This window comes from Catharus ustulatus, chromosome 1, assembly GCF_009819885.2.
Source record: "Catharus ustulatus isolate bCatUst1 chromosome 1, bCatUst1.pri.v2, whole genome shotgun sequence".
NCBI lineage: Eukaryota > Metazoa > Chordata > Aves > Passeriformes > Turdidae > Catharus > Catharus ustulatus.
This window is the reverse complement of record NC_046221.1, coordinates 9,997,751-10,022,165: the sequence shown is the minus strand read 5'-3', so window position 1 is coordinate 10,022,165 and position 24,415 is coordinate 9,997,751. Positions and strand designations below refer to the sequence as shown.

Here is a 24,415-nt window from a genome sequence, read left to right as displayed (position 1 = left end):
TTTAAGTAGCTGCTTGTTTTGTCATATCTGGCTGTTGGATCAAATAGACTGTCAACAAAATGTATTTTAACGTATCAGCCTAAATTGCATTTGCAGGCTATAAAATAAGGATTAATTTTTCTGATTTCTTGAGACCAGAGACAGATTTCATTTGCTCTACATCACCAGGATAGGTAGCTCATTTTGCTCTGCATACATTTTCCTTAGTTTTCAGGCCCAGATTTGCTTAAAAATCTGAACTGGATTTTCTTCCAACTGCATATTAATAGAAATGAGTGTTTAGTTTTTTCATGTTAGGAGGAAAATAAATACTTCCAGGAACTGTGCAGTTTGGGAAGCCTTTGTCTTTTTAGAAACAGTTTGTGTAGTGGTTATTATATATTAATAACAGTGGAAGAAAATTTTGCTGAAATAGGCAACTAGATAATATCAGCACTGGAATGCTAAAAGCAAAAATTAAAGACAGGGAGGTAAATTTATACTTGATAAATCACAACCTGAATTATCTTCACTAAGATAGGTTTTACAAAACTGGCTGATCTCTTGCTTTTTTGAGGTGGTTCACTTTTTTTAGACAAATGAAGTTTGTCTACCAAGGAGCCAGGAAAGCCTATGGTATAGGATTAAATGGAAAATAATTATTTCAACTTGAAAAGATCAAGATCAGTGAAAAAACCAGAATGGTGAAGAGGATGCTATAGCAGTTTGGTATTAAAATAAAATAAAAAAAAGAGAACAGCTGAATTTAGTTCCAGATGAGACTCAATTCTTCCTGAGAGTGTTTGACAAGCTCTTCTGCATACATGGGACTCAGTGACCAGAAGTTGCCATGTACTTGTTTGACACCTCTTGCAGACTCCTGAAGGACAAGGTTTGGTAAAATGGGAGGTCAGTTTTTCCTCAAGGGAAAGTGAGCAGTGAGGTTTGTGAATAAGACCACAGTCCTTCCCTGCACAATCTGTCTTCAGGGAAGGCATCACTTGGAGGTTGCTCTGCTCACTCCCCAAGCAGCCTCTGTGGTCTGTGTCACCATCAGCAGCTCGCCACTGGCCTTCAGTGGGACAGAGCTAAAATGCAGATGGTCTGCTCTGGGACTGGTGCTTCATGTGCTAAGGTGAGACACAAAATTATCAACAAATTTCTTTGGAAAGGCAGCACCAGTATTTGTGTACTATGGTATTACAGTTCAGAAATTCCTGAGTGAGGTGGTTTCTATGTCTGGCAGTAATATCAGAGTTACTTTTCAACTGTATGAGAGGTAGAAGAAGAGTAACACAATTTTGTACCTGCTTAGGATTATTTGGACTGTGGAATGTGGGTCAGAGGATGTTGATTAGATTCATAAAATGTACCTGAATGCAACCTCTGCTGTGTCTAAGTTGTAAGTGCTCTTCTGCTTAGTGAAACCGTGTTCCCAGGTGAAATAACACGAGGGTCCATTGCAGCCATCATAGAAAGAACCTAATTGAAAACCAAGAAGAAATACTGTGAAAGAGGTGTGGGCTTTTCTAAATTTATGTGACTTACTCTGTACTTTGGACCATGTCCAGCCTGTCTCACAAAAATAAAACTGGAGAAGATGCCTTCATGTATAAGGGCATGTGTAAAAGCACACAAAACTTCCTTTCTCCTCCAGATTTGAAAGAACATCTTGCCTCTTGGGTAAATCCATTGATGGCCATCTTTCAGTTCTAAGAGAGGAACTCTAAACGAGGTTGTTTTATTTTGCACAGAATAGTTAAAAATGTGCTGAGGCAGAGAGGATGTGAGTAACTATTCCATGTTGTTGCTAGAGTGCTCATCACTCAGAGCAAGGGTGCTCACTCTGATCTGCTCTTCTTGCCTAGCAGGATGTTGGATCGTGTGTCTGAGGAGATTGTTCCCTTTTGGATGCTTTAAAATGAATGTGTTTCTGTACTTTTGGGGGCTTTTCTGGAATGAAACAAGTTATTTTACTCTTGTTGGAAAGCTTGAAAAAAGAGCTGGAGTTACTGGGGTATAGAATGAAGGCAGCAGGGTTATGGGTAAGGTTGTTGAGAGAATTGCTTATGAGAACTTGGAGATGTTTGGAGGTTTCCTTGAGCATTGCATTGTTCAGATAAATTACCCTTGGGCACTTTGAGTGTAGGAGAGGGTTGGTTCTTAACTGTTGGGAGTAGAAAAGCAGATGATGGGTCTGTCAGGCTTTTATGAACAACAGGCATTTATGGTCCGTGACTGCTTGCAACAAAGTTTGTGATAGTACAGGAAATAATTTATTTACTGCATTTAGTAAGCTAAGCACCATCATTTCAGGAATACAAATGTGAATATTGCCATGGAAGTTGTTTATGTTTCATTACTTTTTTGTCATGTAGTGAAACATGGTTCACAGAAACTGTAGACCAGATTATTGAGCTCAGTGATCTCCCAAGCAATACATTTTTAAAGACATTATGGTCACTCAACATAGTTGTCATGGTAATTCCAGTCTGTTCACAATTACAGTAATTTCACAATTATAAGCTGCACCATTTTGACTAAAATTTTGGTCCAAACCCGGAGTGCGGCTTATAGTCAGTTGTGGCTTACATATGGACAAAGAACAAAAAGTTGCTGTTTTAGTTTGGAGGACAGGTGTCTGCTGAGAAAGGCAGGAACTTCTCTGAAATGGAGAATATAAACCTTTTCCCTCCAAATTATTATCATTTTGAAATCAAGGGGCTTTCAGGCAAAAATATGGGAATTAGGAATAACAGTTCTTTTCTAGGGAAATTAAAATAGAAATACAGTACTACAAAGAAACAAACTCCAAACCTGGACAAAGTCAGAGTACAACCTGACACCCCATAAGGCAGGGTGTTGGTAGCAGTCCCATTCCATGGTGGCTGCATCCTCCTGCAGTGACAGATGTGATTCAGTTGGAGCAGTGCTCCTGGACAAGGTGCAGTTTCCCTCTGGAGGTCCAGTGGTGATGTGGAGAAATCCGGTTTTCCTCTGGAGTCCAGTGGAGAAAGGGGCTCCCTTAGTGTCCCAAAATCTGTTTTTATCTTGGTAAGAAATGTTGGGCTCTTCCCCCTGGCTGGAGCAACTTCCAATGGGATGCAGTAATTTTATCAGTCCCACAGTGGGACTCAATGGCCATGAGCAGAAAATGGCTCGCTGGAGGAAGGATGGGCTGTGAAAAGATAAAGAACAATGCCCAACCTGGTTTCAATGGATCGCTCATTAGCAGAATGTCTCCCACTGAGATAAGGATCACTGCCCCACCCTCAACAGATGGTTCTAGCATAGATACCTTTTATCACACTCTGTATTGTAACCCAAAACAGTTGCCAACACCCGGACGTGCGGCTTACAACCAGGTGTGGCTTACAATCGTGAAATTACTGTACTTAAAATTCCTCAATATTTTTCCACAATCATTAGTGGTCTTCAAATTGTTTAAAAATGGGGTGTTCCTGCTTCAGCTTTCCCATGGTAGTTAACCTATCTGTGCTTTTTTCTCTTTGCATCCAGCTGTACGTGGAAATTTGCATTTGCATGAAGAGGTTTTTTGGTTTTTTTCCCTAGAAGAGGTTCTATTTTTATAAAAACTGTGGGAAGAGATTTGGACATTTTGGCATTCTAATACTACAGTACAACTGCTCTAAATATCTATTTTTAAAATCAACATGATGTCTTTAACCCACATTAGGGTAAAATAACATTATTTTAGGTATTGTAGATAGATTCAGTTCTATTATTGAGTAGCATAACTAATACCCAATATAAAAGCTTTATGGTGAGCCCAAGTCAATAGGGAGAATGCTGCAATGCATCAGGTAAAAGCAGTTCTTTTATGGTTTCTTTTGCAACACATGAAAACAGGAGTTCCAGATTTCTGTTCCGAATTGAAATTTTGGATGAGATCTGCAGTCATACTGGGATGAAGGATTTAGAAAATTGTTAATTTTTGGAAGATTTATGTTGTCTTCCAAGAAGATTAACCCATTTGCACTTTTTTGGTTCAACTTAGTAATGTCAAAAGTAGTGAAAAAATGGTGAAAAGCACAAGGTTGCTAGCAGGATAATTATTTTCATAGGCTACTTTCTGGAGAAGTGGCAAAAATAAGAAATTTCACTATTCACAAATTTTACCGTTCTACTTGAACATATTTTTCTACCCAGAGGAGCGAATATGCACACAGACTTGTTTGGATATGTATTCTCAATTTTGTTTCATATATATATTATATGTTCCTCCTTTAGGATTCCTCCTCCTCCTTCTCCTGCTGTATTTTTTTTCCAAGGCATTTTCAGAGCTGTGAAAAATCGGGACACAAATTTGCAGTACGCAGCGCGGCATTTATGGAAATGTCTGATTTTCTCTGAAGTATAAATTCTAAATAATGATAAGTGGAATTACTGCTGTAATTATCTTTCTGTAGGGAACATTTCTAACTTGAAATATAAAGCCTGCGTATTAAATAACATTTATCAGGAATGTTTCCTTAGGCATAGATTTCAGAATTGTATTTTATTTTTATCTTGAGCAAGATCTGACTCTGCACCGTTTGTTAGAGATGGAGAATAACTAGAACAGGCAAATGCCTCACAGGCAACAGGAAAGCCAGTGGAGAGATGAAAGATGAGCTTCCAGCAGCTGCAAAAAGGATATACACTTCAAGGGTGCCCCATAAGCCTTATAAAGCAATAAAGGAAGGAAAACAACATTATGAAGGGTCCTAACAGTCATAAAATTCCAAAAATGGCAAGGATTGCTTTCATTATATAAAGTGTTCGTTAAAGCTTTAAATAATGAAATAAACCCTTGACACTGAGAATGGAAACCTTCACTGTTCAACCAGCCTCTGTTTACTTTACACTAATCCAGGCCATAAAAGTAGTGCTGCGCAAATTCCCCGTTCCGAGGGAGCTCCGGGATGCCCGAGGACCACACAGCTCCCCGGCTTCCAAGGCACGGGGTCCCAGCAGCCTGCCCAGCTCCTGGCCCTGTGCCACCCCTCTGGCAGACTCTGCTGCTCCCCAGCCCAGCCAGCCCCAAGAAAGTCTGAGTCACTAAATCCCTGGGATTGTTTTAATTGGCTTCAATTAGGTGTTTCAGGGTTCCTTTTGGGGGATTTCCTCCTCTCCTCCCCCCCCGCCCCAACTTTTTTTTTTTTTCCTTTCTTTTGAAGTCCAGGAGTATTTTGGGTGTTGGAAAAATGTGCTGAAGACTTTGGGATCAGAAAGTAAGTGAGGAAACTCATTAAGCAGTCTTCTGGGATTCAAGGTGGAGATACTAAAATATGGCTTCCATACAAAATTATTTGCTTCTCACATACCTCTTTAAAACAGTAGAATTTGAATTAAAACTAAGCACTTGGCAGGTTATTCAGCAGATACTTAAATTCTCTATCAAAAGAATGGGAAGGAAGTATTTATTTTGCATAGGAATACTTTCCTAATTCAAAAGACCTTGAATCTCTTATTTCAACCTTGTTAAAATAGTTTACCTTCTCTGTTAATAGCATAATCTGTTTAAATATTTTCTCCTGAATTAGAACCCTCTTTAGGAAACATAAGCTTCACATTGTAAGTACACATGGAGGACTTTTCCTTATCTTTCACTGAAATTCAGCCATTTTCTGCTTTGCTTGCAATAAATAGGAACAAAATGTACCCTTGGAGGAAAAAGGGAATTCAGATATAGGTGGTAAAATTGTCACCTTTAAAAAAAAGAAACTGAAACCTTTAAGCTACAGCATAATCTCCTTAAAGGCACTTGCACAGTTCTGTAATTTATGGCACTAGTTGCAGTGAAAGTGTGGGATCCCATTAATTTTTCTGCCCACTGCCATAGTTTGCCATTTGTTTCTTCATCCTAGTTCTAAGCAGTTTTCTAAGCTGCTGCTGCTGTGGTTAAACATCACATTTAAAAGACATTGGAAAAGAAAATTACTCCTGATATATATTTTTGTGTTCTTGTACGTGTTACATGATATATTTGTGGAGTTCTGGTATCTCTGTACTTGCACCCTCCAAAATGAAATCTTTTGTCTCTTGGCATATTTTTGGGAGACCAGACAGGGAGACTGTCTGCATCATGAGTGGGAGAAGTAAATGACTCACAGTTCTCTTTATGAAGAGCTTTGTTTCATTCAAATCCCTCTTGCCAAGATGCTGACACTGAATTTGAGTCATCAGCAATAAACAAGTCGTACAGAAAATTGAATCTTTAGAGGGCAGAAAATCATGGGCAAAGGAAAGACACTCACCGGTGAGCTCTGTGTTAGTCTGTGCTTGAGAGGAGTTATTGATTGCATTATTTCCCGTGGTGGATTTTTCCATAAGTGCCTTAAACTAATTCAAAGTCCCAGCCTGAAATTTCATTTTGAAAACATGTATGTGTAGTGAAAATAGCAGCATCAGTCAGGCTTTGAGATCACGGAGTATAAAATTGAGTTTTTACTGCACTAAACAAGGTGATTTTGGTCCCTGGTTTTACCATGAGCTTTTTACCTATGCTGTGTCATGAAAGGCTGAGATCAGTAAGAATTTTTGGCACCTTCCAGGAAAAAAGAAAGATGTGGTGAAATTTAGCTTGTATTGGGTTTTGGTATTTCTTTTTCCTCCCCTGTATAATGCAATAATTTTGAATACATTTACTTCATATATCATGGTAGCAGTTCTTCAGGACTGCACGTTTGTTTTCAGAAGTGATAACAGATTAGCTAATAGGTACTTCAGCTGAAAGTGAAACTTTTATACTATAACAACTCCAGGAATCCTACTTTAATGAGAGCAGCAAAGCACTTTATTTTCTGTCGTACCAGTTTCTAACCACTCTCAGCTTTGAAAGTGCAAATGCTTTTAAGAAAGGTGAAAACACACAGATATTTTCATGTGGAAATGTTTTCACATTTAATTACCTTCCCTTCAACGAAACACTAAGAAGTCAATAATTTGCTGATTACAAAATGTGCCTTTTCATTTTTGGCTTAAAGTGTGATTCAGTGTAGGACATGACATACAAATGGATGGAGCTGATTCATGGAGAGAAAGGGGACAGGATAATGGGAATGACTCGAACACTTACAGGCATTTCTTCCTCCTCAAAGTGTCTTGCCCAGTGTGGAGTATCCTCAGGGGCTCTCTATTACCTGGAGCTCCTTCCTTCCTTGTGAAGGGTTTGTGCTGTGGTTATGTTGCTCTGACCCACCTGCCCCAGCTTTAGAGCATGTAATGAGGCAGAAATCCAGAACTTTGGGAGGAAAGAGGAAAATCCAGTAAATTTTCAAAGACACAGGGTCTAATGCAAACAGTAACAGTTGTGATGAGCACAGTCGAGTGAACTTACACTCCGGCGCGGCTTTGCTAAATATAGCTACAGAGGACTCGCTGTCTGCGGGCGCTGGTGTCGGAGAGCATTGCCATCTGCAGCTGGGGAGGCAGCAGAAACAGGGGCACAAATCACAAATAAAAGAGATGGCAGTGGGGTTACAGACTGCCAGAGCCCTGGTCCTGTACTCGGCTCAACTGGGCAACCTTCCTCCTTGGAGGGGTGGATGGTCTTTTGTACGTGCTGTCCTTTTCATTGCAAACATGGCATTTTCCCTCTTGTGCCTAGAGAGATTCTCTAAGATTTATTTCAATAGAAATGAACTTGTTTTGGTGAAAGAGGGTCAGTGTACTGCATGCCTGTTGTTCAGCAGCCCTTGGATAGCCAATTTTAAATATGGAAAAAAGCAGGGTAGCATTTGCTCACTGTTTGTGCCCTCAGGTCTCTCAGGTTTGTGCTTTGCTCTCCCCTGCTGACCCTCAGGCACAGGATCCCCCAGGGAATACACCTGTGGCTCCCATGGTGGAAACCTGTCAGATCACCAGTGGAGGTGAGGAAGAAAAGAGCAACATGTCCAGGGGATAAAAACCTGGAGCGTGCTGATGCAAACAGGAGGCAGAGACACTTGGGTACGGTGAAGTGAATGCAGCCTGGGAGGAAGGGAGTGAAAGGAGGGCAGGGGCTGGGACCAGCTGTGGGATGAGGCTGAGAAGTAGCAGAGCTGGACAGTGCTTGGGAGCAGAGCCAAGGCCAGGGGATGGGCTGAGAGCCACAGCAGAAGGCAGGCAGAGCAGAGGCCTGCAGGGAGCTGCCAAATGAAGGTGCCACCTTTCAGCTGCGTGGCATTATGTGATGGTGTCCTGTCCCAGGGACGCCCATGCTCAGAGTGCCCTGCAGCCATGTGCTCCTTCTGCTCCTGCACATCCTTAGTGGTGGCCTCTTGTCATCATCCCTTCATCCAGGGCCTGGCCTTTTCCTTAAACCCGTTGCCAGCCTTGTCCCCTGTGCAAGGAGATCTAAATTTGCAGAGGCTTTGGAGAGTAGGTAGAAAACTCAACACATTCTGTCTGCTCAAAAAACTCAGTGGGTAAGATCCTTTCCCCTCCTTGAGTCTGCTGGCTTTTCAAGAGAAGAGTTAGTTAAAAACAGAAAGGTACCATAAATCCTTTCTGCCCAGGGCAAGAAAGTATAGATCCTGTTATCCTGTTGATACTCTCAAAAAGCCAAGACTAAATGCAGCATTGCACTGTGGAAGAACATGAGCTAGGTGGGACCTAACTGGAAAGGGGTCTGCTCCTCAGATGATAGATGTGAAATTGTCACATTCATTTGCAAAGGAAGGAAGGACATAATCCAAAGGTCTTAGTTTTGTGTTGAGAAAATTGAGTGAATGGTGATTTATGATAAGACCAGAGTTTAAGCTCACCTGACCTTTGGTGAGCTGTGCTTAGTATATCTTTAGAGCTTACACAATGAGTTCAACACAGCTTTGAAATGCAATAGTTTTATATATGTTGTAATAATATTTTAATTGTTAATGATTATTGCTTATAATCTAAAGTCAGTCTACCTGAAAAAAACACAAATGGATATGAATAGCATTAATCCTGATAAATAACACATACTACTTCCCTGCAGTATGTGATATACTTCCTTCCGCCTCAAAATGGTGAAAGAGATGCTACAATGAAAATTGTGGAGATTTTATATTTTGCTTTTGCATGTTTTTTATAATTGGTGATTTGAGAAATGATGGACATGATTATAGGAAGTTTGGTGATAATTCCAAATTAATTTTCTGTTTACTCCTGGAAACGGAAATATTTTTGCAATAAATTGTCTCAAAAAATAATTTTATTGATTTTTTTGGTGGAGTCAGCGGTCTGGGGAAGGTGTCAGTATTGTTTCTGCTCTGAGTAATTCTTTAATGGTGAACTTCAAAGGAGTGAGCCTGGATACCAATTTGAATGAAAGATTATTACTGGCAAGATATAACACTTGATTTTTATCTTTCCCACTTTGGTGTCAAAGAAGTAGCTGGTTCCATGTCATTTTGTTCCATGAAGACAATATAGGTTTATAAACCTTAAGGCAAGAATGGGTGCAGGTTGCATGAGCCATGTCTGGAATGTACAGCTTGAGGTATTGATTTGCCTGTGTATGTACTGCCATGTGAGTGGAAGAGTAACCAATAGTTAAGCACCTGTTGTTAATAGTTTCATATCTAAAATGGCATTGGCAGCTTGCACATACCACAGAGGAGCTGTGGTTCTCCATAGGGTACCTCTGTTCTCCTAAAAAAGCAAAATAGTAAAATAAGAAAGCCAAAGTTTTGCTCAGGCTGTGTCTGGAATCCGTGGGACTTTGGTGTCAATGAGCACAGGAAGTCAATAGTTATTTGTTTAGCAACAGTTTAGAAAAAAAAATGGTTCACATTTTATAATTTTCAAATGAAAAACCCCACATTTTTTCATTAAAACATTTTAATGAAGTGGTATCTATTGTTTTTGTCTGGTTTGTGAGAAGCCGATGATTACAACGGAGAGGGAACTTGTTTCACTAGCTTGAACACATGCCAGAAGTGCTCAAAATGGGAAGAAATGTGCTTGAAAAGTCAGTGAGTTTGAACTTTAAAGGCTCAGGACCTCTTGCCAAGTCTGCCACTTCTTCCCTCTGTAAATACGGGGCTGTTGTCATTTGAAGTGCTCCAGTCTCACTCTCCTCATTTAAAACTGGAGATATTTTAGCCGACTTCTCTTGTAGAGCAGTTTGAGATATGGTTGTGAAGAGCATAGGTGTTATTTTAAGGACTGTTTTTGAAGCAGGGGCGAGAGGTCGGCTCAGGACACCGGCAGAGAAGTTTGGAGAATTTTACCTCCTTACTGCTTGCTGGAACCATTCCCAAGAAAAGGTGTTTCAGCAAGGCATGGCAATTAAAGATGTTTTTTATGTAGTTATTGATTTCAGACCAGCAGACATTGGTGCTAATTTAGCAACCATTTGCCAGAGCAGCTGGGATTGAAGTGAGTGTGTTGTTGCCTAGGAAAACACTGTCCTTAGGTAAAGGTTGAGCACAGAGATGGAAGAGCACAAACAGACTCACGTTGCCATGTCCAGCTGGACACTACACTCAAAGCTCCTCTTTTTGTGGTTTCCACCTTCCTAAGCCCTCAACCTTTACCAATATAGAAATCCAGTGTTGCAAGTGAGCTTTAGCTGCATGATGAGTTTCACAATAACAGATAGGCCTATTGAAAGGGCACGGAATATGGTGTTATTTAAAAAAATCTTTGAATTGTAAAAGCCAACCCTGCTTTTTGTTTCTGGAGTAGCTTATATTGAACACAAGTGTATATCCATGTATCAAATTCAGTATTTAGCTCCAGAGTCAGGACTGTGTCTCTTCTGTGGTCCCAAACTTCTCCCAAATGTAAGAAGACTAAAAGTATATGTTTTGTTCTACATGACTAATTATGCATCATTTTTTGTTGGAAAACTTGTACAGATAAATGTTTTTTAATCTTTTTATTTAAAAAAATAGCTTACCTGGGGACGCTTGAGATGCAGTGACATGTTGCTTTACTGACTTTAGGAAACACAGATGGTTGTCTCCAAATTTTTTTTTGATACTCAAGTGCAAAGCCAGACAAAGAGTTTTTATGGTACTGTTTTCTAGTGGATCTGTTGTAGATCTATTTTGTTTTGGTTTTGTTCCTCAGTACTGCTCAGAAATTAGCTAAAACATTTATATTGCAGAAATGATATAGCAGCAGTTTCAAGTCTTTTGTGCCTTACATGCTTGATTAGAAAAATCCCATTAATGATAGAAAATGCTAATCAGTGATGTGTTTTGCCAGCCACTACAAGCCCACGCATTCTATGTAATCCATTGTTTATTAACTTAATGAAGGTCATTGCAGCTTTTGAAAGCTTGTGTGCAGCTCATCAAAATGGTTTTAAAACTCCATGCTGCTGGACTTTGGTGCTGAAATAAGTCAAAGTTGGGTGCTTTTTTGTCAGAATGGTTCTGGCCTAAATTAAATTTTTTTTCTGGGTAGAATAATCATTCTGGGCTGTTCATTTGTTCATTCTAATTATCAGGACAGACAAACAGTGCAGTGGTGGCTAAGCTGATGGTCCTGCCATTAAGCAGCTAGTCACTGTCTTCATCCACATCTTATTGATTTTCCTTTTCTTTTCTTGGCAGGTGACATCACACAGAAGGGATATGAAAAGAAGAGATCAAAATTAATTGGGGCCTACCTGCCACAGCCTCCCGGTATGTGTATCTGTGCTTGTGATATATGAAGATGTCAAGTGTACTGATAGTTGCCACTGTAGAAATCTGCATCTCTGAAGAAATATATGTGGCAGAAGCAAAGCTATTGTTATGCAGAATAAGCTTATTCCATCCATTTAATGTGTATTTTTATATATATGTCTGCTTTGATGTGCGTGTACATTTTTTACATACGTTGGTGTGGGTTTGGCAGTCATGTCTGGAAAATAAATCAGCCTAAGCCTGTTAGAGAGGCATTGTTTGTTGGAAGGATTGCAAGAATCCAAAGGAAAACCTGATGTCCTAGCTCATTAACATCTCAGCCATGTGAGGTTTTCTGAACAGAATTACGCAAGAGTGGAAGAGAACCTTGGATCTTTGTCATTTCCTCCATTTCTGGGTTTCCTGTCCAAGTCTTCCTTTTGAAGACACTAGAGAGACCATCAGTATCCTTAGAGCTCACCTTGTCCCAAGGCATGTGGGCAACTGACCTTTTACACATACCTGGTTTTAGTATTAAGGGATGATCTGCATGCACTTGCCCAAAAAGTGTAAAAGTGCTTCAAACTGAATTTAATAATGTATTGCTTCACTGAATTTATTTCATATATATGTGTACAAGTTTTCCAGAGTTCTTTTACTCTTGTGAGGCACTGGATCATGAAGTTCAATGTGTAGTTTTAAGTGTTGGTGTAGACCTCTCTTCTGTCTTGGTCTCAGAGGAGTGTGCCTGTGCATTCCTGGTCTCACTGACCTTACAGAGGCTCCACTTAGGCTTGGCTGTTCTCTGAGCCTTGTTTTTATTGCAGGCATTGGCACTAGTTTCTCCTTCTTTTACAAAATCCTTCCTTTTTAGTGGAATTGATGGGGGTTTATTTAAAGTGTTGATTGTGAAGGCACTGCCTTGTTCTCTCTTGGTCAGGTTTGTATATCTGTTGTCTGGCTCCATAGCAGAATGCTGATTTTGTGCCTTTGGATCTCACTTGATCTGCTCCACTGGTGGGAACTCCACAACACAGATCAGTGTTACAGACACCTCTGTTTTCTGAAATGATACAGCCTGGTTTGAGGGTGTCTGTGACTTTCCCAAACCACTGGGAGCCATTAGAGAATGAAGCAAATCAAATCAAGAGAATTACAATACCAGAGGTGCAGTATATTAAATTTCTGGGTATTTATTGGTCCAACCCGACTATCAGGCATACATTAGTCTTCACAGCTGGGTCTCATGAGACCTGCTTAGATTTGCTGGGTTATGAAGAGCTTGACAGCAATGCAGCAGCACAGTTGGTACCAAACTGTTTATTTTTTGTAGTTATTACTCTCCTTTCTTCAAGCAAATAGAGCTGTTTCTCCAGAAAGCTCACAGTCTTTTGGTGAAACTATATCCATGGCTGGAACTGCTGGGGGTTCATATACATGTGATAATGAAAGAGAGAACATGGAGAGCCCTCACAGATTTACCTTTGGAGGTCTCTGCTGTGATACTTAAGTTTTGCAGTACAAGGAGAAGCAGAGGGATCTCTGTAAACCAGTCCTGTGGTGAGGTCCATTCAATAATTTGAAGAGGTCATAATTGAGAATGTAGCTGACTTAGAGCTGTTTTAAAGATGGGACAAAATGGAATGAACATTTTATGCTCACCCAGTTGCCGGAAAATCCCTCACAAGGAATGTGGAATATGGCTAAATCAAGGTAATAACATCAAGAAAAAAAAGTATTGAAATATTGTCCACTGTGTTCTTGTGAATATATTAAGCTCAGTCATTTAGCTGATGGCTAAATGGATTATTTTATTATAGTGGAAGACACTGCTTCTGCTGTATTAAACTATTTTCCTCCATAAATGGTTACTATTTGTGCTTGGATCTTTTGCTGTCTTTGTACTTTTTGTTTGTTTTGTTGTGTTACCTTTTGGACAAAACTTGAAAAGGTTTGATTTGATATAATCCTTCTAAGACTTTATTCAACTGAATGGCTTTAAGTCCCTGCTCACCAGGAAGGGGGAGGTGAATCCTTCCCAAGAAGAAGTAGGATGACAAAAGAGATGCTTTTGTAAGCCTTTGTTAATGTCTCAACAATCACATACATGACCAATTAACCTTTAAAAAATAAATAAAAATTGTAACCTGTTTTGATGGGGAATGCAAGAATTTATAAGCTTTGATGGACTTGGATCTGGGTGTTGCAGGGGAATAGAGGTATTAGAGATATTTTAAACCAGTATGGAAACGGACATGACTTTTACTGGGATGGGAGGCATTAGGAAAAGGTAGGCGGAATTTGCATTCTGTGACTGCGTTCAACAAACTAAAGGAAATCCAAAGGCATTTCAACATCCAGTCCTCCCGCTGCACCTTTGCTAACATCCCTAACGCCCATGTTGGCAGAGTGGAACATCGACCCGCGTTGGCTCCGTGGGTGTCCTGTGGTGTCTGTGCGTGCGTGTGCGTGTGTGCTCTACTGCATGGGGGCAGCAGCTCCACTCGTTGCTGTAACAAATGTAAAAAAACTAAACGTGAATTAATTAGTTTTTTTCAACTTGTTACAGCAGCGAATGGAGCTGCCGCGGTACGGTGTAGACTGCAACACAGTGAAGGAGCTGCCAGAAGAATGCTCCGCACTGCCAACATTGGTGTCTGTGACATCCGGGAAGCGGCCGCTAGAGAGAGAGCAGCCAGCACAGCAGGAAACCGGCCTCTCTTTTATTTTCGTTTTGGTGAGCACGATGAATGTATCTTTTCCAGTCCGTATCTGTATATTACTGTGCCTCATCTGGAAGCCTCTGGTAGATGCCTACATCAGTAGGATGGACATGGGGCTGCCAGTTGCAAGGCAGGACAACCAAAGGATGAAATCTGGAAGGCCGTTGCTGACTTTGTCTGCCTAAGAGTGAAATGATGGGAAGGGAGAAGGAATAGCTCTTCTTAGTAACATTTGAACATACTAACACTTCTCTAGCTTCCATACCATGGATACTTTGGAGGAGGTTGCATACAATAAGCTGGTGAAACACAGGAATACGTGTGTTTCTAATTCCCTTTTTGGCACTGCCTTTTTACAGACCTCTAAACAGCCCAAGCTCACCAGATTCCAGAGGAAGCTGTAAAAGTCTAAGCACCCTTAGTTCTATGCTATTTTCAAGTAGAGATCTCTGGCTGAGCTCTGCTCACATCCAAGCCATTCAGAAGCAGACTGACTTCCAGGAGCAGGCATCAGGCTGGTAGAGCAGGCTGAAGGAAGAATATTCTGCAGGGTTACAGCTCTGCAAGGCAAGACATGACTCCAGCCATGCCTGTAGAACTGTGGCCTTCCCAGATATCCATACCTCTGGCAGGACCTGTGGCTGGTGGCAGGCATTCTGCTTTATCCCTGCATTTGTAGCAAGGCTGCAGAGGATCCACAGTCCCTCAAGACACCAGATTTTCTCTTGCCGACCATGTGGGCAGACATGGAGGACATCACACTCTAGCCTGTGTGCTTGTCCACACTCACACAGGCTGTCCAGATATGTTGTAAGAGATGGCTGGAGGGGAGATAAGATTTGCAGTTCTGTCAGAGCAAGACATATCTAAAAGATTATCTATTTCAGAAACCCTTCTCCACTCATTTTCAAAACAGTTTGCTATAATTCAGTGGAGGAGACCTATATTGGATTCTGACTGTGTTTCAATTTCTTCTCTTACACAGGGCTGCTCTAGGTCAGGTTCCTTCAGTCTGACATGGTTAACTTCTTCTGCCTGAGATTTTTGCAAAACGGGAAGGATTTAATATAAATTGCAATTTCAGGTTTAACTATATTAGTGATATTAAACCATGTGATAAATGTAACCAGTAAAAGGGCTGTAGACATACATGAACAGTCATACATAAATCATCTTTTTGTCATGCTTATTGGGATGCTCTCATTTTAGAAAGGGAAAACTGTTACTTTGAAAGAGTGGGATTAATGAAAGGTAAAGGCAGGCAACCATGTGGTTGATACTCCTCCAGGTGATGTAGGAGCAGGCTCTGAGGCTCCCTGTTTCTGGCAGGACAATCCCAGAGAGCATATTGTCACATGCTGTACAGCAAACATACAGTGACACACAGGGAATGTGCCAGATCCACTGCACATCTGCAGGCTGACTCTGCAGTGCATGCACAGCGGGTCTGACACATCCAGATGCTGCACAGACTGCACATATGCAAAGGACATTTGTACTGTTCCAGCCAGGCTGTCGAACATCCAGAAATCCGGAACGGATATGCTGCATTTGGCAGTGTTAATGGGAGAAGGGATGGGGGGGAGCCCCCTTTTACTTTCCCATTAAATCCCCACCTGCTTTAAGTCAGGGAGACAAAAGTACAGCTTTGTTTCCTCAAGATGCTTTCTCAGGATGTGAATTTGTAGCTGGAGATGTTCTGTGTGCAGAGCAGTTTTTCTTTTCTTAGCGTGCCCGGGTGTCAGACTTCTAAAAATAATAGTGAATCCAGACCTTTATATCTGTACATATATCCCAGTCCCTCTTGTGTGGTGACCTTTCTCTTACTGCCTCTGTAGAAGAGCCATGACAGCCAAAAGCTAAAGTAACCACTTATACAGGGATTTTTTTTCAGAATAACTTTCTGAATTTTATCTTGATTTGATCATTCACTTCTGGGTGAGATAATGTGGACAACTGCATGCACACTATAAAGAGAAACCCTCTCTACAAGGAAAAAAACCTAAATTACCTGTATTCCCCACAAGCTGTGGTTTTGCACAATTTGCTTCCAGTGTTTTGCTAGGAAATTTGATTATTCATTCACAGAACAGAGACAATGTTGCTAGCAATTAAGCATTGCTTCTAACAGCTTAGACATGGGTGGTTCATTCTCTCTTAATCAAGTGCTGTATCTCCGCTAGATTGCTTTCTGTAATTTCCCATCATTGGTACCACCAGTGTAGCTCTATTTGTAGTATAACCATGTGGACCAGTCATCAGTGCTTTATTTATTATGGCTAATAAATCTGTGAGATGTGGTGCTTAAAAGGCACCTGCTGCTCCTTTCACATGCCTAGAGACAGATCCCTGCACCTCCTGCTGCTGGAGCCCCAACAGCACCAGCTTGGGAACATTTCAAGCTATGCAGGGCAGAGAAGATAATTTGTGCAGAAGATCCCTTTGCCTTACAATAAAGCAATTTTCTGTAGAATTAATGTATCTGTTCTCTGTGCATATATTTGCATATTTTCTATGTGTATGTGTACATGCCTTTGCTTTCAGCTATTCCTGCTGCTAAGTCTTAAGGCACTCCAAGTAAACTTGGTGATTACGATTTCATTTTTTCTTCCACAGACATTATTTGTATTGCAACATTATTTGGATTGCAAAGATTGCAAGGAAATATTTAAACAAAATTTGATTCTGAAAAAATACTCTCATGTATTCATTTTATTAATGCCAACAAGTATTCCTATCACATCTGCCTTCCTAATTCTCAGAGATCTTACCAAGGGATAACCATGATGGGGCATTTCAGAAAGTGTATGTGTGTTGAGAGCATGGATCTCAGTGACAGGCACGTGCATTGCACAGCATGTGGGCACATCCCTGAAACAATGAGACAGATGTTTCACAGATGAGAAACTATAGCACACAGACAAATGCTTAGAATGTCTTGGCCTTAAAAAAGACTTTGGTTTTGAATTGGTGGATACTCACAGAGCTTAGTTTGGATAAAAAGGAAGGTACTGAAAGCTTCTGAGAAATACCCCTTGGGGCCATCACTTAAATATGATGGTTACTGTTTTGGTTTTGCCACCATGACTGAGAGTCCAGTTACTGTTTTATAATTCTTTGGTTTTTGATGGCATCTCTGTTTTTATTCTGTACCAAGACCTCATAATATTAAACCTTGTTCAAACACAGAGCAAAAAATACCTTCCTTCACTTTTCACTAAGAGTATATGATGAAATCAATTAGTAATGCAGGTAGTGGTTTCAGCACTTGATGTGATATTTTTTTGGGGGAGGGTATTTTTAGTACACATTAGAGTTGGTGTGCCTTTCAAAGCATTTCAAGATTTCCACGGAAATACCTGTTGATGTTCCTGGAGGTCATCTGCAGAACATAAGAGCATAGGAGGAAACATGAAAGTGTTGATCTAAAGTCTGACAAATGGGTGAGGAAAGATGTCTCAGCCAGAGGTGAATGATAGAGGGTAGAAAGGAAAAACACCATTGAGGGCCTTAAAATTTACCAGGGCTGGAGCAGAGGAGGTGGAGCCTGTGGAGGTGTTTGAAGACTGGATGCCACTGTCAAAATGAGAAACTTCTGGAAGTCACAGTGCTGCCTGAATTTGTCTGCAGTGTGATTTGACTAGCCCATTGGTGAATATGTTTGCTATGTGAATAGGTAGTCTTCTTTTACATATTCTCCAAAAAGAATCTTCAAATGGGACACTGAAACTGTCTAAAGGAAAATGGAAGTCAAACATCACATATTCTCTGGAGCTGTAATGTGATGTCCACCATCACTGGGATAAAAGAGAGAAAAAAAGAAGCCATGATATCCATGCTGAGCTAGAATTGAAAACGAAACCTTTCAAGGAAATGCTGGAAAGCAAAATTGAGATTGTAATGAAGAAGGGAAATTTGAAGTATGTGCATTGTTTTAAGTCAAGAGTAAGCTCACTTGTGAAGTAAAATTTTAATTAAACAAATCTAATCAGAAATTACATTTTTCCAGATTTATCTAGCAGAATGTGGCTCCACTTTCCTGAATGTCTTTGGTTAGAAGTATTGCATTTTAAATGTCCCTTGGCTTATCCAGTGAATTCATTACTTAGTTGCACTTTTGATGGGAAGAGTGAAATGCCACACTAAGTAACCGAGTTCCATGAGGATAGTGTGACATTTAGCATGTTTACAAAATACACTGCGTGTTCATACCTGGCTTTACTTTTAAAGCTGAGCCATCAGCCATTGAAGAGAAGCTCAGGAAATACTGTGAAGGGAAGGTAAATACTGTTTCTTAAAATTGCACTGCAAGCACTGTATGCCTGCCTTCCCACTGGCCCTGGAGTTGTTTGGTTTATCCTACAGCTCTCTCTCCTGGGGGCACACATTGTAAGTTAGTTTTAGAACAATAAATGTAGTCTTTGTTTAAGAATGCCTTCTAGTTCTTGTCACTTAGGCATTTCAGCTTTTAAATATTTTTAGATGCAAAAATTAAGCACCGACTTAGAATAAGAGATACATCAAAGCCACTTGTCAATTGTCATTAAGGAAACAATTGTCCTCTGCTAGAGAGGGGAGTGCATCTGTTGCCATGTTATCAGCACCTAGTGTTGCAATTTAGCTACAAAAAGAAGTAATAAATAAAGGAGGAACAAGGGGGTGGGGGGGGGGAAATTATAAAAGGAGGTGAAACCTGCTTCCAGCTGACAGTTTTGTACCTTCCATGCACTTAAAAATAAACCTATCCAGCTTGCAGTGGTATTACTTAAATAGCTTTACTGAGGCTCTTGCATTTTTAGCTAAATGCAGTCAAGACAGGATCCAGCTTGCAGATTAGGATTTGTGGATTGATGTATCTGCATTAAGTTGTCTGCCTATGAACCTTATATTTATGCTTCCATTCTTATGTGAAGAGATATAGTTAATTCAGTTGATGAAACCCAAAGAGCTTTTCAGTTTATTCCAAAGCAGATACCTCCACTGACCACTTGCACAGCTCTCAGGGCTTCACTGGGCTTACAGAATTGCCTGAAGATGGGTGTCTGATACTGTTCAGGATTTCCTGCAGTACTGGAGATATCTGCACAGAGTGAGCGCACATAAAACAGGACTTCAAGGGGACAATGCCATTCTGGTCAAGCTGGGTATCACAGTCCACAACCCTAGCAAAGAAATTTGGCACCTTTGTTTAGAATCCTGAGTTCTAGCCTAGTCTGCTTTTCATAATGGGAGCTTAGCTTAAGCGCCTTCTTTTCAACACCTAAATATTGGTGTCTTAGGAGCTTTAGCTTGTATTAGGAACGTCTGTTTGCTCCAGTGCACCTGCTGATGCCTGTGTGTATTGTGATGGCCATGAAGCATGGATTTCTAAGCCTCTCGTATAAAATAAATGTGTTCCAGGCATATATATTTTCCTGAAATTTGTCATGGCTTGCAAAGAGTCAGTCACTAGTGCTAATCACGTTTACTTGGTAAAGTCCTGCTTCAGCTGCAAGACTGGCGTTATTAAGAATTATGCTGCTTTGACAGTGACTGTGATTGTGTCTGTGCACAGGGCACTGGCATGACACTGTCCTTTCTCTCAGGAAAGCCACTCATTGCTTTGCCACCTCCTTAAATTTAGGAATCGATCCAAGTATGGATTCTCAAGCCATTACGCCGCTGATTCACAAACTCGTCTGGGCAAAGCTGCACTTGAACAGGCATTAGCACTTAACTCACAGACCCTTGAGCTGGCTGTGAAAGCTATCAATTTTTTTGGGTTTACTTGTGTTCAGAAGTAGAAGTGAAAAAAACTGTATTCTTGTTACTGCACTATATTGCCAGAGCCTTCATGGAGGTGAACAATTTGGCTGTTAACACCGCTTTGTTATTTGCGGTAACACTTCACTGGTTTCATGGTACTCATTATTCTGCATGGCTTTTACTCCCACCCATTGCTCAGGAATGGCAGTATGTAGGTTCTTGCTATTGTGTCCTTTGTCTCTCACACCACTGCTTGTGCTGTAGGAGCCAGTGAGTGCACAGGAAGCCAAGATGTGAGTCCAGGCAATCCAACTAATTCCTGCTCCAGCCCTTCAGTAGAGAACTGTCACCCAGTTCCTTGCTGTCTCTCCAAAGTGGGTTTTCCACCCTAGAGGAACATAATACAAAGAGGCGTCCCCACAACTGGCTGATGCAGAGCTTCTCCTTGTATTTTAGTACACAATTAACTTCCTTATCTTAATTGGTGTTGTTAGTGAGCCAGGTTCACATGTCCTGCTCCACTCTTGGGTAGTGATTTATTTGCTTTTTATATGTATAGGTAAGTGGGAAGTAAAGCCATCAAATGATTCCCCAGATCTCATAAAGGCATTTTGATGTTTTGATTTAGTTTTCTATAGCCTTAAATGACCACTGGTGCAGGATGATGAGTTGGGGCTCCCTCTTTCTTGACTGTATGAAGAAATTTTATGTTGCCCATTGGGTCAGAACTGACTTACTTAAAAGAGCAAACACATGCATACAAGGTAGAAGGAAATAAAACTTGCTAAATTGTCTCAGTTTTAAGATTAAATGAGACACTTAACGTATCTGTAGTAAAAACACAATCTCCATAGTGAACTGGAGGAGGGAAGGGCCCTTGGCAGTGCCAGGGAGTGCTGTGGGCAGCAGTGCTGCCTGGCCAGTTGGGTGTCCTGCTGTCTTCTGCCATGGCAGGGTCAGTGTTTGATGTTTTCATGTGTGCACTGTTATTTTACACCTGGAAAAAGATGTTTGTGTACTGCCCACAGCTGCAGAAAGGGACTGAGATACTTGGGGTGTCTCACAGTCACTAAGCCAGGAGAAGGATATATTTTGCCCAATGGCTTCCAGGTCTACTTGGAAGATCCTCCTACAGCAGTTGTGCACCTCTGAAACTGATGCTTTTCCTCACAATTTAGTTTCCCCTAGATATTTCTAAAGCCTATTGCATGTGCTTTTTTGTTTGGAGGATACAGTTAATCCCCTTTTCCTGGATCATCATGATGTTGTACTGCAGTGGCAACATCTCAATTATTTTTGTTTATTTTTCCCCACATGCCATTGCTCTACACAGGTCACTTGCCATGGGAAATGTGGCACTGCTTTGTTAGCAAAACCTCTGTCCCACAGCATCAATGTTAGGTGTAGAATTTTGGGATTTTTTTTAGGATTTTTGTGAATATATGTGATTTCCAGCAATTATTTCATTCCTGATGATGTAGATAAGGACTGAGATGAGTAATAGTGCTTAGCATCTCATCCACACTGAAACATAATTTTTGGAAAAAATTCCGTCAAAATTAGTTTTATTATTAACTGTGTATTGCTCATATTCAGGGTGACCAAAGAAGGAAAAAATGTGAATATAAAATGGAGGAGAAAGTATTTATTTTGATGTATAAAAGTGAGGAAAAAGTACTCCTTTTGATTATTTCAGTGATTTAGAAGTCAGGTTAACCTGACTGAAAGAATAGTAAGGGAAGTGAGAGCAAGTGAAATTATGCAGTACTATAGTGTGGAGGCAGAGGAGTTAAATGAACACATTTGATTTGATTTAAGAGAGTGAATTATTAATCACAATCTGAGTAGAGGAAAATTTATGGATTCATTCTGTCTTTTAGGCGCCTATGAGATTTTACTCCAAGCATGGTTTTTAGCCAACCACCCGTTCCTCCACAAAATCAAAGCAGACTTGACACCGCTGATAATCCAAAGATTTAAGAGAGAGGCTGGATTTTGAGTGCAGTTTATTTTCATAAAGAAATAAGCATACAATGCCAACTTTTTTCAAAAGATACTTTTTGAAGAGTCCATTGAAACCCAACTGAGACTGATTGAAGTAATCACAGGATTTTTGGTTGGTCTGTAGTCTACATAAATATTCTCACTTCCACAAATGTAAACTCTTATCCCTCTCCAACAAGCTGCCATTGAACCGTTGAGAAATAGTAGTGGAGAGCTTTTACATTATGTTTTAATTGAAAAATATGAGCATATTTCCAAGTATTGTTTTGCTGAATCCAATTGCAAGTTATTAGTCCTTTATTTGAGCCTAAGTGCAAGGGGACAGTTTTATTTCTGTTGTTACAATTACACATAGTGTGTAATTACTTCTTAAAGGCAAAAAGTCATAGGAAAGAATCAATTTAATTTTGTCAGGTACTCCTCTCTTTATCCCTGTGTATCACACACCCAAGGCTCTGTGCTTTGTTAGCTGCAATCTGAATGCATCAGCTGGGCTTGTCTGCTCAGGTTCTTCTCTGGAAGAAAGCAGGGCACCCCATCATGCCACTATTACAGATGCAGGTTTGATTTTTCCTGTTGTCTGTTTGAACTTTTCTGCTTAAGTCATTGCCTTCACTTTTCTCTGGAAGTTGTCAAAGAACATCAGTTTCTAGAAGTGTTTATATATCATGCTGCTGTTATGTTATTACTGCAGTTTAAGAAGCTTTCAAGAAAATACTATTTTTAAAAACAAATTCATGATGGGAAAGTGATTAATAAAAGGTTTGAATCTTAAAATACTGGCTGTTTAGGCTCAGCATACTCAAATGCTGCAGGTTTACAAAGCTATTTTTGTTGCTTTGATGGAACAGGTTACTATTTTCAGCCTGGTTTGGTGCAGTTTTTGTTTACTTTCTGAGCATTGGTAGCTAAAAATGACTGACAATATTACTATAGTTCCCTTCCCACATGAACTAGTTTCCACAGGTTACTATTGTTTTGTCACCAGCTAACACCATCCAACCAGATGAGGTTTTAGGTGATACACACTAGGTTTTCCTAGGAACCGATTTGTGGGAAGGTTTCAGTATCCATTGCAATGGTGTCTGCCTTTATTATCTCATTGAAATACTACTTTATGAAAAGTCATCTGTTTGTGGAAATAAAAAATGCCAAGTTTACTGTCTGTTTGCTCTTTCTATGTTGTCCATGACCCTGGAATAAAGGTTTTTTAGAGAGAACCAGGAAAATAACCACATCAGAAAACCTGACCAGAGGCAAGTAGTGTATAACCAATTTGACACGATGCGCTTTAGGCACTGAATGTTAATTTTCTACTCCTAGTATATGCTGAACTCCTCCTCACTATAAATGTTCCAAAATTCAATCGGAATGAGCTGTTTGCTTGTTTTTTTCATTAATGCAGGGGTGGACCAGGCATTACCACAAGAACGTCGAACTCCTGTCACTCCGTCCTCTTCGTCTCGGTATCACCGCCGCAGGTCCTCAGGGTCACGGGATGAGCGCTACAGATCGGGTGAGTGGGACTGAAGACCCCAGAACTGGAATGAAAACTTGAAATGTCTTGTTCTGTTCCTCACTTTTTTGAAAAGAAGTTTGTTGTAAACTCATGTAGCTATACACTGGGAACATTCATTGTGCAAACAGGGACACAGTCCATGTGTGCAGTAGTGGAGTTACAAAGCCAAGGTGGATCTGGAACTGGATCTGGCAGCAAGCATGAAGGGCTGCACAAAGGCATTTTACAGGCACACTAATAGAAAAAGGGAAGGGTAAGGGAAACATGGTCCCACTGCTGAATGGGGCAGGAGACTGGTGACAAAGGGCATGGAAAAGGCCAAGGTAATTCACGTAACCTTTGCCTTGGTCATGCTGATGATATTTGAGTTTTGGAAACCAGGGCATCTGAGACCAATGGGAAAGTCTGGAGCAATCTACCCTCTGTGAAAGAGAATCATGTCAGGGAATATTTGAACAAACTGAATGTGTAAAAGTCTGTGGGATATGATGGGGATGCATCACTGACCAAAGTGAGTCCACTTTCAACTCCTCAAAAGGTTGTATCAGTCAGGGGAGATTTCTGCAGACTGAGAGAAAGCAAGTTTCATTGCTGTCTTCAGGAACAGCAAGAAATAGGATCTGGGAAACGACAGGCCAGCCAGACTGGCTGGAAGTTCTTTTTAAATATATGAAGGGCAAGGTGGATTGGGAGTAGACAACATGGATTTACAAAATTCTCTTAGTAGGCTGATCAATTCATGCTTGATAGGCCTAATGACCTTCAATGAGATGACTTCCCTGGAGGTTGAAGGAAGAGCAGTGGAAGTTGGATGGCTTTAATTTAGTGAGGCTTTTGACAGTGTCTCTCCTAACATCCTC

General features: G+C 40.5%; 1 protein-coding gene across 5 annotated transcripts in view; it reads left to right on the top strand.

Moving 5' to 3' along the window:
* The window catches only part of DIP2C (disco interacting protein 2 homolog C), a 310,889-nt gene that overhangs the window by 155,262 nt on the left and 131,212 nt on the right, over window positions 1–24,415 (top strand). For 3 of the 5 annotated variants that reach the window (XM_033060294.2, XM_033060283.2, XM_033060302.2), the window contains exons 2-4: window positions 11,511–11,582; window positions 14,134–14,301; window positions 23,442–23,552. In XM_033060294.2, the coding sequence (XP_032916185.1) occupies window positions 11,511–11,582; window positions 14,134–14,301; window positions 23,442–23,552 (351 nt within the window). The remainder of the gene's footprint in view (window positions 1–11,510; window positions 11,583–14,133; window positions 14,302–23,441; window positions 23,553–24,415) is intronic. The other 2 variants (XM_033060311.2, XM_033060320.2) reach the window with 1 other exon arrangement.